This window comes from Pelodiscus sinensis, chromosome 3 (assembly GCF_052426305.1).
Source record: "Pelodiscus sinensis isolate ZL-2025 chromosome 3, ASM5242630v1, whole genome shotgun sequence".
Classification (NCBI taxonomy): Eukaryota; Metazoa; Chordata; order Testudines; family Trionychidae; genus Pelodiscus; species Pelodiscus sinensis.
The window spans coordinates 169,376,790-169,391,734 of NC_143054.1; the positions used below are offsets into that span (position 1 = coordinate 169,376,790).

The following is a 14,945-nucleotide window of genomic DNA, read 5'->3' on the forward strand; positions in this document are numbered from 1 at the left end:
GGGGCCACTCCAAGATTTTGGAAAGTGGTCAAGGGTTGCACTTTTCTGTGGAGGATGTGCAGGGTTTGGATGGAAGTTGGACAGAGAAGGGTGCATGGGGTAAGGAACTGGGATGCAGGAGGTGATGTGAGGTCTAAGAGGAAGTTTGGGCAAAGGAGGGGGTTGTGACCTGGGTTGGGGATTGGGGTGTAGGGTCAGAGAGGGGGTATGCGTGCAGGAGAGGATTCTGACCTGGGAGAGGGGCACTAGGAGCAGGGTGAAAAGTCTGGGAGGGAGCTGTGACCTGGGAAAAGGGGGTGCAGATTACAGAGGGTGTGGGTGGTGACTTGGGGCAAGGGAATGGGGTGCAGGGTCTCGGAGGGTGTTTGGGTGCAGGAGAGGATTCTGGCCTGGCAGAGGGGCGTAGGAGGGGCTACAGGGTGTGGGAGGGAGTTGTGACCTGGGGCACGGGGGTGCAGAGGGTTTGGATGGTGATCTGGGGAGGGCGTTGGATGTAGGAGGGGCTGGGGTGCCAGAGGCAGGCTCTGGCTGGGAGGCACTTACCTAAGCCAGCAGCCCTGCAGCACCCTCAAAGCAGGCTGGGTTCCCTGCCTGTAGCAGCCACAAATCACTTAAAACTGCAAGCTGCAAACCCCACATGGCTCTCAATTTCAGGAGGGCAAAGAATCTTGCACTGATCCCATCCTCTGGGCCAATCTCTCAGCTCTTATTGGCTGGCTGTTTCTAGCCAATAGGAGCTGAGATATTGACTGTGGTCAGTTCCTATTGGCCGGTTGTTTCTGGCCATTAGGAGCTGAGGGTTGGGCTGGGAGATCACATGAAGCTTCCCCCTCCCTGCAGAGCAGAGCTTTAAATGTGTGGACTGAGCTTTAAATCGCGCAGCTATGTGCCTGGGGGTCCCGGCTGGGTGGTCTGTGGGTTGGATACAGTGGCTTCCTGGCCCGGATCCAGCCTTGAGCCATAGTTTGCCCAGCTCTGCTATAATGAATACATACTTAAGAGGCAAGCATTCAAGAGTAGACAATAGAAATACTGGAAGGTTAAATTTGTTTTACCCAACTTTAAAGAAAAAAAAGAAAGAAAATTCATATTTTAGAGGAGACTGGGACATCTGGTCCCTTATAAATTACAATAGAGAGAGGATTTTGGCTATCGGTACAAACACTCACTTACTTTTGTTAAAAGAGTCCATGTTGAAAGCTTCAGACATTCGTAAACCTGACTTGGCTACAGCATAAATTCTGCTTTCCTAACATAAAAGCAGAGATGTTTACAGCAGATATTATAAAATTAAAGATATTTCTTCCTCAAATCTTCCCTTTGCCCTCACACTGCTGTAAGTATGTAATATAACAGTGGTATCAATGCTGGCTGAAACGTGACATTGTCTACTTCACACACCAGATCAGTGATCTCTTTCAACCTTTTCCCATACAAGACTTGCCTGTGTACTAAAGAGTTCTTTGTTTTTAATACTAAAATTAGTTTGTCAAAATTCTCCTAAGTTGTCATGGGATAAGAGGGATGGTCCTTTCATGGATTGGTAACTGGTTAAAAGACAGGAAACAAAGGGCAGGAATGAACGATAAATTTTCAGAATGGAGAGAGGTAACTAGTGGGGTCCTCCAAGGGTCAGTCCTGGGACCAATCCTATTCAATTTATTCATAAATGATCTGGAGAAAGGGGTAAACAGTGAGGTGGCAAAGTTTGCAGACGATACTAAACTGCCCAAGATAGTTAAGACCAAAGCAGACTGTGAAGAACTTCAAAAAGATCTCACAAAACTAAGTGATTGGGCAACAAAATGGCAAATTTTGTGTGGATAAAAGTTTGTGTGGATAGAAATTTAATGTGGATAAAAGTAAAGTAACGCACATTGGAAAAAATAATCCCAACTTTATATACAATATGATGGGGAGTAATTTGGCTACAACTACTCAAGTGAAAAATCTTGGGGTATGTCTACACTGCCACCCTAGTTCGAACTAGGGTGGCTAATGTAGGCATTCGAACTTGCAAATGAAGCCCGGGATTTAAAAATCCCGGGCTTCATTTGCATGTTCCCGGGTGGGCGCCATTTTTAAATGCCCATAGTTCGAACTACTTGACCACGGCAACATGCGGCACGGACTAGGTAGTTCGAATTAGGAGCTTTAATTCGAACTACCTAGTCCGTGCCGCGTGTTGCCGTGGTCAAGTAGTTCGAACTACGGGCATTTAAAAATGGCGCCCGCCCGGGAACATGCAAATGAAGCCCGGGATATTTAAATCCCGGGCTTCATTTGCAAGTTCGAATGCCTACATTAGCCACCCTAGTTCGAACTAGGGTGGCAGTGTAGACATACCCTCGGAGTTATTGTGGACATTTCTCTGAAAACATCTACTCAGTGTCCAGTGGCAGTCAAAAAAGAAAATAGGATCATAGCAGTCATTTAAAAAAGGGATAGAGAATAAGACAGAAAATATCTTATTGCCTCTATATAAAACCATGGTACACCCACGTCTTGAATACTGAGTACAGATGTGGTCGCCTCATCTAAAAAAAGATATATTGGCATTGGAAAAGGTTCAGAAAAGGGAAACAAAAAATAATTAGGGGTTTGAAATGGTTCCCATATGTAGAGATATTAAAAAGACTTGGATTTGTCATCTTAGAAAAGAGGAGACTAAGGGGGGGCTATGATAGAGGTTTATAAAATCATGACTGGTATGGAAAAAGTGAATAAGGAAAAGTTATTTACTTATTCCCACAATATAAGAATAAGGGGTCACCAAATGAAATTAATACGCAGCAGGTTTAAAACAAACAAAAGGAAGTTTTTCTTCACTCAATGCAGTCAACCTGTGGAACTCCTTGCCAGAGGATGCGGTAAAGGCTAGAACTTTAACAGGGTTCAAAAAAGAGCTAGATAGATTCATGGAGTTTAGGTACATCAATGGCTATTAGCCAGGATGGGTAGGAATGGTGTCCCTAGTATCTGTTTCTCTGGAGGTGAGTGACAGGGGAGGGATCACGTGAAGATTACTGTTGTGATCCCTCCCTCTTGGACATCTGGTATTGGCCACTGTCAGCAGATAGGATACTGTGCTAAATAGACCTTTGATCTGTCCCAGTATGGCCGTTCTTATGTTCTCCTCCTGCTTAGGAGAACTAGGAGAGAACATCTATTATTCTAGCATAGAATGTCATCTGTAGAAGCAAGTTATGCAAGTAGCTATTTACCAAAAGCTTTTCAAATTATAGTAGCAAAAACCGATAATGAAAAACTTCCCATGAAAAGTATACTTCATCTCTGACCTTGCCCTCTCCCCTGGCAACAATAAGCCAGTTACTTGTATTCCTGTATGATTCCAGATTCTTCATGAGGTGAGCATAACAAGGTAGAGAAAGAAGACTTTTCATTCTCAGGCTGAAAGGAGATGACTTAGAACTAAATAATTTTAAGAAAAGGACTAAAACAAAGAATTAAAATTTGACCCTTTGTGTCATGATGTAAAAATTGTATATGAATTCTCTTACATTTTAAAACAATGGATTAATGGAAGTGTAAAATTAATGGAGTTTACAGTTCTTCTGTAATCAATAAATTACTACTGCTACAGATTATGAAATTCCTCTGAACAACCAACAAGATTAACAACTTCTTTAAATATGGTCCATTGTGCCAATATATATTTACAATTCTTTTAATTCACAAATTAGTGGCCTGAATTGTATTGCTGAGTTGTTAGAGCAAAGGACTTGGAACCAGGAGTCCTAAGTTCTATGGTGTAACGTAGTGTGGGCACCTTGCTGGTTGCTAGGCTTGGGTTGTGAGTGACCTCCACTGCCTGCTGGCTGCAGCACGGCCCAGCAGGGCAGGGGATTAGTCATTATGCAAGGGGGCTTCGAACCTGTCTGACCAGTTATCTCCCAGGGAGCGGAACAATGGGAAGAAGGGGAGTGGAGCCCTGGCTGGGGGCAGGGCTGGGAGTGAGCGAGTTAGGTTTCTGGTTGGTATCATGGAGGAAGCAGCCTAGGCAACGGGCTGGGATTTAGGGGCCCAGGCGCCCTCATCTCAGGGGGGCTGAGGCATCCTAGGCCTTCCCTGTAACCAGATTACATCTGTGCTGTGCTGTATCCTGGAGAAACAATAAACTCCCTCTATTCTCCTGGCTGGTGGAGTCTGTCCGTGCCATTACAGGGGTGCAGCAGATGGGAAAACCCCAACGTGCCATCATATATGTCATAAAGAAAAGTCAATACTTAGAGTTATTACCTAGATGTGTGCACACCAATGAGAACATGAAAATTCGATATGACTGTTCAAAAAAATGTTTCTCAATAAACAAAATAATGGCCACACATTTTTATATGGCATTTTCAAGACAAAGAGCTCATAACCCATGAATAGGAGAATGGTTGTTGAACGTATGCACTTTAAATATTTCAATTATATGTTTTACTCCGTATTCTTTTGCTAGATTAAAAACACAAGACGCTAGAATAGGTGTTAAAACTGAACTTGCTTCTGAGGAGTTGATAATCTCAACTGATGTTTACCCAACAAATCATATTCCCCCCACAGACACAGGGAATGAGAAAGGTAGAGGAGAAAATACAGTAAAAGCAACAAAAGGAACTAAATGAGTAAAAAAAAAATTAATTGTATTTACCCAGGAGGGGAATCGATGCAGCGGAGGGGTAGGGGGCTTGTTGCTAATTGCCTTCCTTGTTATATCACTGGACATCTGATCTTCTTCACCCTGTGCCTCAAAAGAGTCATAGGTAAATGTACCATCAAAATCAATCTCCATTTTCTCTACAATGTCAGTATTTTCTGCATCCACCAAGTCAATATCTGTTTCCTGAGGTCTCAAGGGTCGTATCATGCTTATAGCATTTCTATTTCTATCAAACATTCTGTCAGAACTGAGCTGGGGTTGACTTAAGTGCTTTTTTGCCAATGCTACACTTATACTAAAAACATTGGGAGTCCGTAACTTTGGAGGTGGCAAATTTGATGACGAATTTGATTGTGTCACACACCGAGAATCTGCTGTAGGTGTCAGGACTGGATACTTAAGTGCTAGAGCAGAGATTAAAATTGAACTTGGGTTATTTGCTTTACTAGATGAGGATGAACAATCTAATCGCTGAGACTGAAATTTCTTATTCAGTTCATCTGAAGATCTATCTTGTTCTTTTCTACCTAAACACTCAGAATTGCTCTTTCCAAATGGATTGTTCTGACTTTTCCACTGACATCCATGCTGCCGGGAGTACAGCTGATTGTGCTCAGATTTCTGAACTGCAAAGCTGTCCTCTTCACATAGAGAACTACTATCGTCAGATGCTGTCAAATACATTTCACTCCCAATTCTGCTGTATCTTGCACTTTCTTCAGATGTCTGACTTGAAAGGGTAGAAGCACATGTGGATTTTGGTCTTTTATCATGTCCTTCATCTTCATCGGAGCTCCAGTCACTTCCTAGCGTGCATGTGTTCTTTGGTATACTACTATCTGTATCTTTTGATGGGTAATTTGTTCTTGAATTTTTATTTTGTTCTGATCCACAGGTGCTTTGATGCAATGATCTCTGACCTTTATTGCTCTCATGTGGAAGAGCAGCCAGGGATGGTTGCTGGAAGTTTTTCTCTAGAAAAGAAACATATAAATTTGATAATAATTACTTTTAATAAAGTTAGCTGTTAAAACAATTTGTAATCAGAACTGCAATATAGTTAAAGTTAAATTCATTTAATTTGTGGTGTATGTTGTAAAAATAAACCAGAAGGAAAATACTGGACATATTCTGAATTGTCAGTAGGGACAGTGAAGAATATATATTTGAAAGAAATTAGAAATGATATTTACCAAGGAACTGTAACTAAAACCATTCTTATATTTAGTGGTCTATCCAAAAAACTCAGAATAATAATGATGGGAAGAAAGGAAAGCAAGATGTGCCAAACTTTAAAAGAAACCAGATATGCAAGAACTTTTATTTTAAGGACACATGCATTTATCCATGTTAATAAATCTTAAAGAATACAAAGTTTTTTTAAATGTAGGAAAGAAAGTGTGAAGATTACATTGAGAATTAAAATATTCAGAGTTTTTTTATTTATTATAATTAGAAAACTCATTTTAATGCCACGTTTTAAATCCCAATGCTAAACTCTTAAGACCCACTGATGTTTCAAGAAAAATGTTTAGGAAAAGATATTTATTGACTGTAACTCTTTCCCCCATTTTTGTTATTACATTAAAACATGATCTTTTAGAGTAAATGTAAAGCACTATTTAGTGGATAGAACAGGATACTTGGACTCTAGAGAGTAGATTCTGTTTTTGATTCTGATATGTTGTCCTTCAGTTTCCTCATCTATAAACATGAGATACTCACCCGTGTTTGTAATGCACTTGAGGATCCTTGAATGACAGGGTCTGTATAAATATTATTTGTCCCAATGGCTCATTTCCTATCAAAGCTCAATTTTCTATTTGGAACATGACAATTAGCAGCTGTAAAGAAATTATGATGTAACAGCAATGTTTTAAGACAGAGACGGGGAACCTAAGGCTTGCCAGAGTCTGGCCCCTGAGACTTGGGTCTTTCCTCCTCCAGCAATGAAGTTGGTGCTTCAGGGAGTGTGGGGAATGTCTTTCTCTTTATCAGTCAGGTGCCATATAGGTGAGGAGATTTTTGTTTTGTTTTGTTTTTTGCTTCTCACTTGAGTGCAGTCCCCGACAGATTTTTTTGTGGGTCAGCGGTCCTTTACCTAAAAAGGGTTCCCCATCCTTGTTTTAAGACTTCAAATAGGGAATAAGAAGCAGGATCCACCATCATATTTTCTCAGAGAGTCATGGTCTCCCTGCTGCTGCAAAGAGGAAATAAATTATACTGAGTCCCTATCTGCAACAGTTTTTTCACAGAGTATTGGCATAACTATATAAAAGGGCATATTACGGGGGGGGGGGGGGGCGGGAGAGGGGAGGAAGGCACAGAATGGATTTGAGATGATGCAGTTGCAGGAAATGGTGGTAGAGGTAGAAGTGGTAGGGCCTGTCATACGCGCCTGCTTCTTTGACTAGTATTCAGGGGAAGACATTACCTAACACATTTTAATTACAATAAGGAGAGTTTATCTTGCTGACCTTAGGTTTAAAATCGGCATTAGGACAGCAGGGCTAACATATAGAAAATGTATCAAAAAAGTGATGCAAAAACTTAGAAGGATGTCAGAGTTAACCAGATAACTGGTTAACCGATAAGCATTAGCTTATCAGTTAACCTTATTGGTTAAACTCCTGGCCACTGCAGGAAGCCTACAAGTTTGGCAGCACCAGCACGCCCCAGGAGCCTGCATGGCCAGCAGCCACTGGAAATCTGTAGGGCCAGCAGTCTGTAAAGTGTTTAACTGTGTAACTGATTGAATTTCTATCAGTTACATGGGTAATGTTTTTAAAAAATTTTTACATCCTTAGTGATTATTCAGTTTAACATCTTCCTTCATGAACTTTAAAAAGAAGTCTTTGGAAGTTACACCCTAATCTTGCAATTGAAACCAAAGGAGTAGAGCCCTACACCTATGCAAAGCCCAGAAAACTTGTGGAATTCTGCAAACTCAGAAAGTGTGCCACAGCAGATAAAATGGGAAGACTGAGATCTTAACATTGTTAGATGCTCTTCCTACCTAGAGTAAGTTAATTAAGAGCCTAGGCTGAAAAATTAATAAAATGAAGTCTTAAATCAAGTAATATGTATCAATTTAAAAATGGATTAAAATATACTTAGATGGATTTCATTATTTTTTTCTTGTCAGCTAACAGGTCTGAGTTTATCACCTCATTACAGTTAATTTTACAACCTCTTTTGAACTACAGGGCTATATCTTGTTTTCTGCTATTATTTAAATAGATTAACACTATAAACTACATTGGAATAACCTACTCCAAAGCTCAAAAGCAACCCCCCTTTAAAGGTTACAGTAGTGATCTATTAGCATATGCTCAAGGCAAAATATTTAAGGTATATACTAATGATACAGCCTCTAATAATACAGACTGCCATGTAAGAGATGAGTGTGAAAACAAAAGCTACACAATACCATTTTTTAGTTCTTTTTATCCCATTTTGAAGAAAACAGTTCATGAACATGCATTTAAAGAAAATTTAATTTTCCACTAATTTGTTCTGAAATAAAATTAGATCAGGGTTAAATTATCTGTTATTACCGTCACTTAATTCTGATTCTTTAGATGAAGATTTGCTTATTTCATCAAATTTAATAGCTTGCTGTGAACTTCTTGCTCTGTTCATAAAGCATCCAAAAGTCAAACTACTTAGTCGCTGGCCTTCCCCAGGTTTGTGTGTTGAAGGGACACACTTCTTCCCCTTACTTTCTGCACATGTAACAAATCATAAATCTAGGGTTAGCAAGTTATGACAGTATTTGCTAATAGGTTTTATTCTTACACAGTCTTAAGTGGTAGTATCATTTTTTTAAACTGTAATAAAACAAAATATTTTATGTTAGAAATGAAAACCTTCTTGAAATTCTTTCTAGACCAAACTAAATTTCCACTTACTAAGAAACACAATTCTCCTTCTAGAAAGTAGAGGGAGGAAAATAATTTTTTACAGTAGAAAGATGTGTTTTGAGAGAGAGTAAAAAAGATAATAACCATAAAGTCACAGCAGAAAAACCTTGGGTATTATGTTTGCTGTTCAACCTATGTATCAATCCAGGAGATACCCAAATGTGATGAAGGCAGACCAACTATAAACATGCTAGAATTTAAATGGCTTTCAAGTTTCTTCAGATTTTCTGGGCTAATTGAGAAGGATGAGTCTAAACTTAAACTTAGGCTCAACCTTCTGACATTTTCTAAAAATAAGTGGGATATCTCTTTTCTATAAAAGGAAAGTGTTCCATAATCATAAGCAGGAAACCTTTAGTGACAAAAACTATAGGCTATGTCTAGATTACGGGGGTTTTCTGGGATATCGGAGATATCCTGGAAAAGCTCCGCCACAACCAAGGAACGCTGGCTCTTCCGAAAGAGGGGTTTATTCTGAAATGTGGCCCAATGTAAATGGGCCAAATTTCTGAAAAGCCTCTTCTGAAAAAACTATCGGAAAAAGGTACACAAATCGTGGAGCATAATTTGCATACCTTTTTCCGATAAAGCCCCCTAGTGCAGATAGAGCCATAGGGTGTGTCTAGACTACTGAGTTTTGTCGACAAAAGTGGACTTTTGTCGACAAAACTATACCAGCGTTTACACTACCGCTGAGTTCTGTCGACATAACGTCGACAGAACTCAGCAGTTTTGTCGACGCTGGTATACCTCATTTTACGAGGCATAACACCTTCTGTCGACAGAGTTCTGTCGACAGAAGGTGTTATTGCCTGTAGGGTTGCGTCTAGACTACAGGGTTCTGTCGACAAAGCAGCTTGCTTTGTCGACAGAACTCAATGTGTCTGGATGCTCTTTGTCAACAGAAGTTTTGTCGACAGATACTGTCGACAAAACTTCTGTCGATAAAACCCGGTAGTCTAGACGTACCCATAGAGTGATAACTTTAAAAAAATGGTGACTCTCAAACTAAACATGAAAAGAGAAATACAAAGAGAGAACTGTCAAGATCTTTGAGCTATGGGTCTCAAACAATGGCTAGAGAAAAAGGCAAAACTGAATTAGATACCGTATGGTACAAAATATAGCCACAATGTGGATTTGCTGGATCACCAGGAGATAAAAAAAGAAATTAAGGAAGACAAAGGACATTATTAAGAAACTACAGTGAAAGCTTTGTTATCCACTCTGTTAACCAGAAACTATTTTAACTGGCATTTCCCACAGCCACACCACCGTTACATCTTCAGGTGCATGTGCCTGTCCAGCCAGCCATTGTGGGGCTTCTGGTAGCCACCAATGCCAGCTGATGTCATCAGCAAGTACCTTCTTTCCCCTGCTGGGAGCCAGATCTGCTGGTAAGGGGTAGGGGCAGAGCAATAAGCTTTGTTATCCTGCACATTCAATTAACCAGCAACACCTATTCCCCATGAGTGCTGGATAATAAAGTGTTCACTGCACACGGTTTCTTTGCATCTGTCTTCACTATGAAGGATGATACCTACTCCAGAATTTCTCTTTTCTGGTAAAAAAGACAAAATACTATCAGACATTGAGATGTCAGAAGAAGTTCTGGAACAAATTGATCATTTAAAAAATGAATTCCAAGGCCTGAGTGTTATACATTGATCAGTACTGCATCAGCCTAAGTATGAAATGGCTGAACTGCTAGCAAAAATATGCAATTTCATTAAAAATGGCTACTCTGCTAGAAAACTTGGATTTTTTAAAAGTCTGGAAAATCTGGGAAAATACAAACCAGCAAGCCTTGTATTAATCCTGGTCAATGGATTGAAACAATCGTTAAAAATAGAATAAAACATCTGGAAGACCATGATCATTGATATAATAGGATCTAACCAGAATGTTTTTGAAAAGAGAAATTGTGTCTCCTCTCTTCTCTTAGGGTTCGTTCACACATCATCCTAAGCTCAAAATAATTCATTTTGTAATTGGGCACTGTCTATATAGCACCAAATTTCGAAATAACTTGCTATATGAAATGCCCCTTAGCCCTCGTGGAACAAGGTTAACCAGGGTGTCAAAATAAGCCACCCGTTATTTCGAAATCTATTTCAAAATAACGGGCTGCTTCAATAGATGTGGAATAGTTATTTCGGGATACTTTTGGTATCCCGAAATGGCTCTGTAGTGTAGATGTACCCTTAGAGATCTGAGGATGTCAGTAAAGTAGTGGATAAAGAAGAACCAGTTAACACAATTTATTTAGATTCTCTGAAGGCCTTTTACAATATCCTTCACCAGACACTACTAAAAAAGCTAAGTAGTCAATGGTTAAAAGGCAAAGTATTGTCATGGATCCAAAACTAGTTACGAGACAAAAAAATTAAGGGCTAAGCAAGTCAAAGGGAGGAGATGAAACAATAAAACATCAGTTTCTTCATGGCAAAAGGTTAACATCTTGGTGCCTCTAGGTTTCATACTTGGTCCAGATTTATCTAATATATTAAATAATCATCTGAAAAGAGAGTTGAGTAGTGAACTAGCAACATTTGTGATTACAAAAATATTTAGATTAGTCAAGTCCAGGGAGGACTGGGAGGAAGTTCTGTAAGAATTAAAGAAGGAAGGTGAACTGGCAACATGATGGCAAATGAAATTCAGTGCTGAAAAATGCAAAGTAATGCATATTAAAAGGAGAAAAATTAAATACTCAGACATCTTGCAGGATTCTTAATTAAATATATCAACTCAGCAAAGGGACCTGGGTTCACTGTAGACTAAAGATGTAAAAATTCCTAAAAAATAGTAACTATGTAACCAATTCAAATTAAATAGGTTACACGGTTAAATGAGACCTTCTGGCTCACGTCCCCATGGGCTGCCATACTCACTAGCGTCACAGACTGCTGTCTTCTTTGGCTCCTGCCCCACCGCCCCCATGACCTGTCATCCCTGCTGGGTCCCAGAGCTGCCAGCCCCATGGGAGTTTAACCATTAACTGGAAATTTTAAGCACCAGCTTATTGGTTAACTGGTTAAACATTTACATCCCTACTGTAGACAATTCCAATGTGTGGAGATGCAGTTTAAAAAAATAAATCAGATCTCTCATCTTCAGCATGGAATAGACTAGTGGACCAGTTTCACACTGATATTCATCTATCCTTTAATGTTTCAAAGTCCAAAAATCACATATTTAAGCAAGTCAAAGGGAGGATATGAAACAATTCAACCCAATAGGATTATTGGCAAAGCTTATTTAATTTAAGAAAAAGTGCATACATTCCAAAACAACTGCTTCGTTTATAAAGGTCAAAACACTTCTTGCCTTGCTCATTCACATATAGTCCCAGCAAAGTCTCAAGTCAAAGGATCCATGGAACAAATTCCCATTAAAATCCAGGTATTCCATGAGACTATGCAGATACATAATGTGAGCAAGATTGATACCTAAGCATTACTACACAAAACGCACAGCACATTTCAAAAGACTTGTGCTATTTACCTTGCAGTTTAGACTGCATTGTTCTCATCTCTTCATTTTGGTTTTGATTGATTGAGCGAAGATTCTGATTTTCTACCTCTAACTGAAAAGATAGAAATTTAAGATCTTCCATTAGTGAAACAATTTTTCAAGTTGTAACATTGTGAGGGAAAATGTTCTTGCCATTTCCTTTTGAGCTAAATAAGAGCACTAGCAGATCTAATCTTAATGGAGGCCTAATATTATGTATTTGTTTATTCAGAATAGTATACATTTTCAATGATAAACATTCTTCCTACCTTTATACTTAAAGTGCATAGCCATTTACGTTGCTCTATGTATATACAAAATGCCTATATATAATAATTCACATACTAGGTACTAATATATTTCACTTTACACTAGACTGGATTTTTACTTCAATGCACTTTCAATTATCATTAAAACATGAGGGTAGGGGCAAATGCTGGGTGTCAAAAAGGGCAGCCTGCAGTCCCAGAGGACCTTTTATTATCCCAAGTGAGAGCCAAGGAAAGACAATGGGTCATCCTTGTGTCCTCCAAACTCAGCAATAGCAGGTTTTAAGCACAGGCAGTACCACCCCAAAACCATCCAACATGTAGCTTTGCTCACATGAATACTTTGTGCAACTGAAGGGAAAGAGGGAGGCACAGCACTCATCCTAAGAAGCCCAAGAGTGGTCATCCCCATGCTAGTCTAATTGAATCTCCTTTTCTCTCATGCCTCTCCTGAGACAGGAAATTTTGAAGGATTTCCCCACTACCACCCTTTAGGCCTAATAAATAGAGCACCACGGGACGATGGTAGACATTTTTTCACTGGGATCTCTCTCCTTGTATGACACAAACTCTAATCTGTTACACTTTGTTCATTGTAGTATCATAGGAGACATACCTCATGGAGCTTGACTGTCACCCATTCTTTTATTTTAGCAGCTTTTTCTTCTATGATTTTTGCCTCTTGTATTCTGATTTGCTTCTGAAATAGTAAGACAAAATATACTTTCCAATCTTATACCACTCCATCTAAGGAACATCTTAGAATGCAAATTCCATAGACTACTTCTAGCTATGTTCATCTCAGTCTCTTTGCCACTAGCATAATTAGCACAAGAGTTGGTAAATTCTTTGAACAAATGCTTCATGGGATTTTTCACATGGGCTACTGTTGTACACCATAAATTAAAAATCTCTCTCAAAGGGAGACCTGGAGAAAAAATGTCCCCCCACAGTACATTCTATATGTGAATCAAATGTTCTTACAAAGGAAACAATCTCAATTCGATAATCTCACTCCGGTGACCCACTCTAACAACTGAAATTTTTTTTTCCCCATAGACAACTCCGTCTCATTCCCACCTCCTGCAAGGAAGCCAGCTGAGTTTGCTCCTCAGACTAGAATAGTAATTTAACATGTGTTGTATTATCTTTATAGTAGCAGGCAATTAATCAATGAGAAAGAGTTTTAAACTTTTTTCACTTATACCACTCTTTACTTTTTTATATGCACAATTAAAAGTCTATAAATAACATTTCTTTTGGTCTCTGAATTATTCCTAACCTGTTCTTCAAGTTGTTGCTCCAAGTTTTGTATAATGTCATCTTTCTCCTGTAGCAGAGTCTCCAGATCTTGACACCTCTTATACAATCTGGTCTCCAATTCGCTGGTCTGAACATTAGCTGCTTTCAATTTTTCTTCCATAATCTGCACCTAGTCAGTAGGTGAAGCATAACACCTCAATAAACTTTAATAATTTAATCATAAAAGTTGTAATAAAATTTACTATACATTTAGGGCCTAACCCAGTGTTGCAAAGTGCAGAAACAGATCAGAGATGAGAGCATTTTGTAGCTACTTCTTTATCTTTAGCCAGTGGTGTTGGAAAGACTATTAAGTACTGCTACCATTAAGAGGTTTTGTTAACATTGGTTCTAACTTCTGCGTCCATAGCAAATAAAACTATTAGAGAAGATAAGAAAAAAAATATGAGTCTCTTAGGAACACTTACTTCCCTTTTATGACTACTATAAGGCTTAATAAATAAAGATCTGTAAAATCTTCTGAAAGTCTTGCTTAAACACAGCACAAATGAAAAGAATTAGGATTATTTCATTACAATTATGCTTTTATAAAGATCTTGTCATAGTCAATGAACGCATTCTAATCCTAATTATCAAATCCTGAATCAGAAAACACTCAAAACATGCTTATATCCATTCCAGTTCAAGACAGCTTTAACCATGTGATTAGAGTTGCCCGTATTCTTAAGTATTTCACCAAAGTGGGATGCTTTCTTGAAATGAGCCCAGAGATCATAACTAGCATTTTGTCTAATTTTTAGGGTTATTCGCTTAAATAATTCTCAGATTGTGCGCTCTTTTAGGCATAGAGACTCTGTTTGTATGTCTGTAAATACCTGGTACAAGGTGGCCCCATTTTTGACTGAAGCTTTAGGGTGCTTCAGTGGAAAAAATAACTACACTTACTCATATCAAAATGGAAAATAATTAATTATGCTATATAGGGCCTATTAAAGTTGACTAGAGAGCAAACCATATGAACTATCTTTGCTCCACAGAAAACATTCCTGAGTCAGATGTTTAGTGTTTATACTAATTTGTAAACAAAGAGAAACAGTTTACAGAGACAAACTGCAGAACTTGCCCACTTTCAGCAGACAACTGTGTTCAGCATTGACATGCTCTTCCTACTGCCCATATAAACATAATTCAAATTCTAGGATTTGAGAAAAGAGTTGAACTTGGGCAGCAGACACTTTTCACCAAAGAAATGAAACCATGGCATAAATCCTTTCAGTACTGTTAAAGAGACAAGAGAGAACTCACTAT

The 14,945-nt window shown here is 38.9% G+C and overlaps 1 protein-coding gene across 4 annotated transcripts in view; it reads right to left on the reverse strand.

The window, feature by feature from the left end:
• The window catches only part of PLEKHH2 (pleckstrin homology, MyTH4 and FERM domain containing H2), a 123,999-nt gene that overhangs the window by 63,727 nt on the left and 45,327 nt on the right, over nucleotides 1-14,945 (reverse strand). For all 4 annotated transcript variants that reach the window (XM_075925428.2, XM_025179012.3, XM_025179013.3 and 1 more), the window contains exons 4-9: nucleotides 13,657-13,806; nucleotides 12,991-13,074; nucleotides 12,097-12,178; nucleotides 8,224-8,391; nucleotides 4,658-5,640; nucleotides 1,174-1,249 (exon numbers count right to left, since the gene is read on the reverse strand). In XM_075925428.2, the coding sequence (XP_075781543.2) occupies nucleotides 1,174-1,249; nucleotides 4,658-5,640; nucleotides 8,224-8,391; nucleotides 12,097-12,178; nucleotides 12,991-13,074; nucleotides 13,657-13,806 (1,543 nt within the window). The remainder of the gene's footprint in view (nucleotides 1-1,173; nucleotides 1,250-4,657; nucleotides 5,641-8,223; nucleotides 8,392-12,096; nucleotides 12,179-12,990; nucleotides 13,075-13,656; nucleotides 13,807-14,945) is intronic.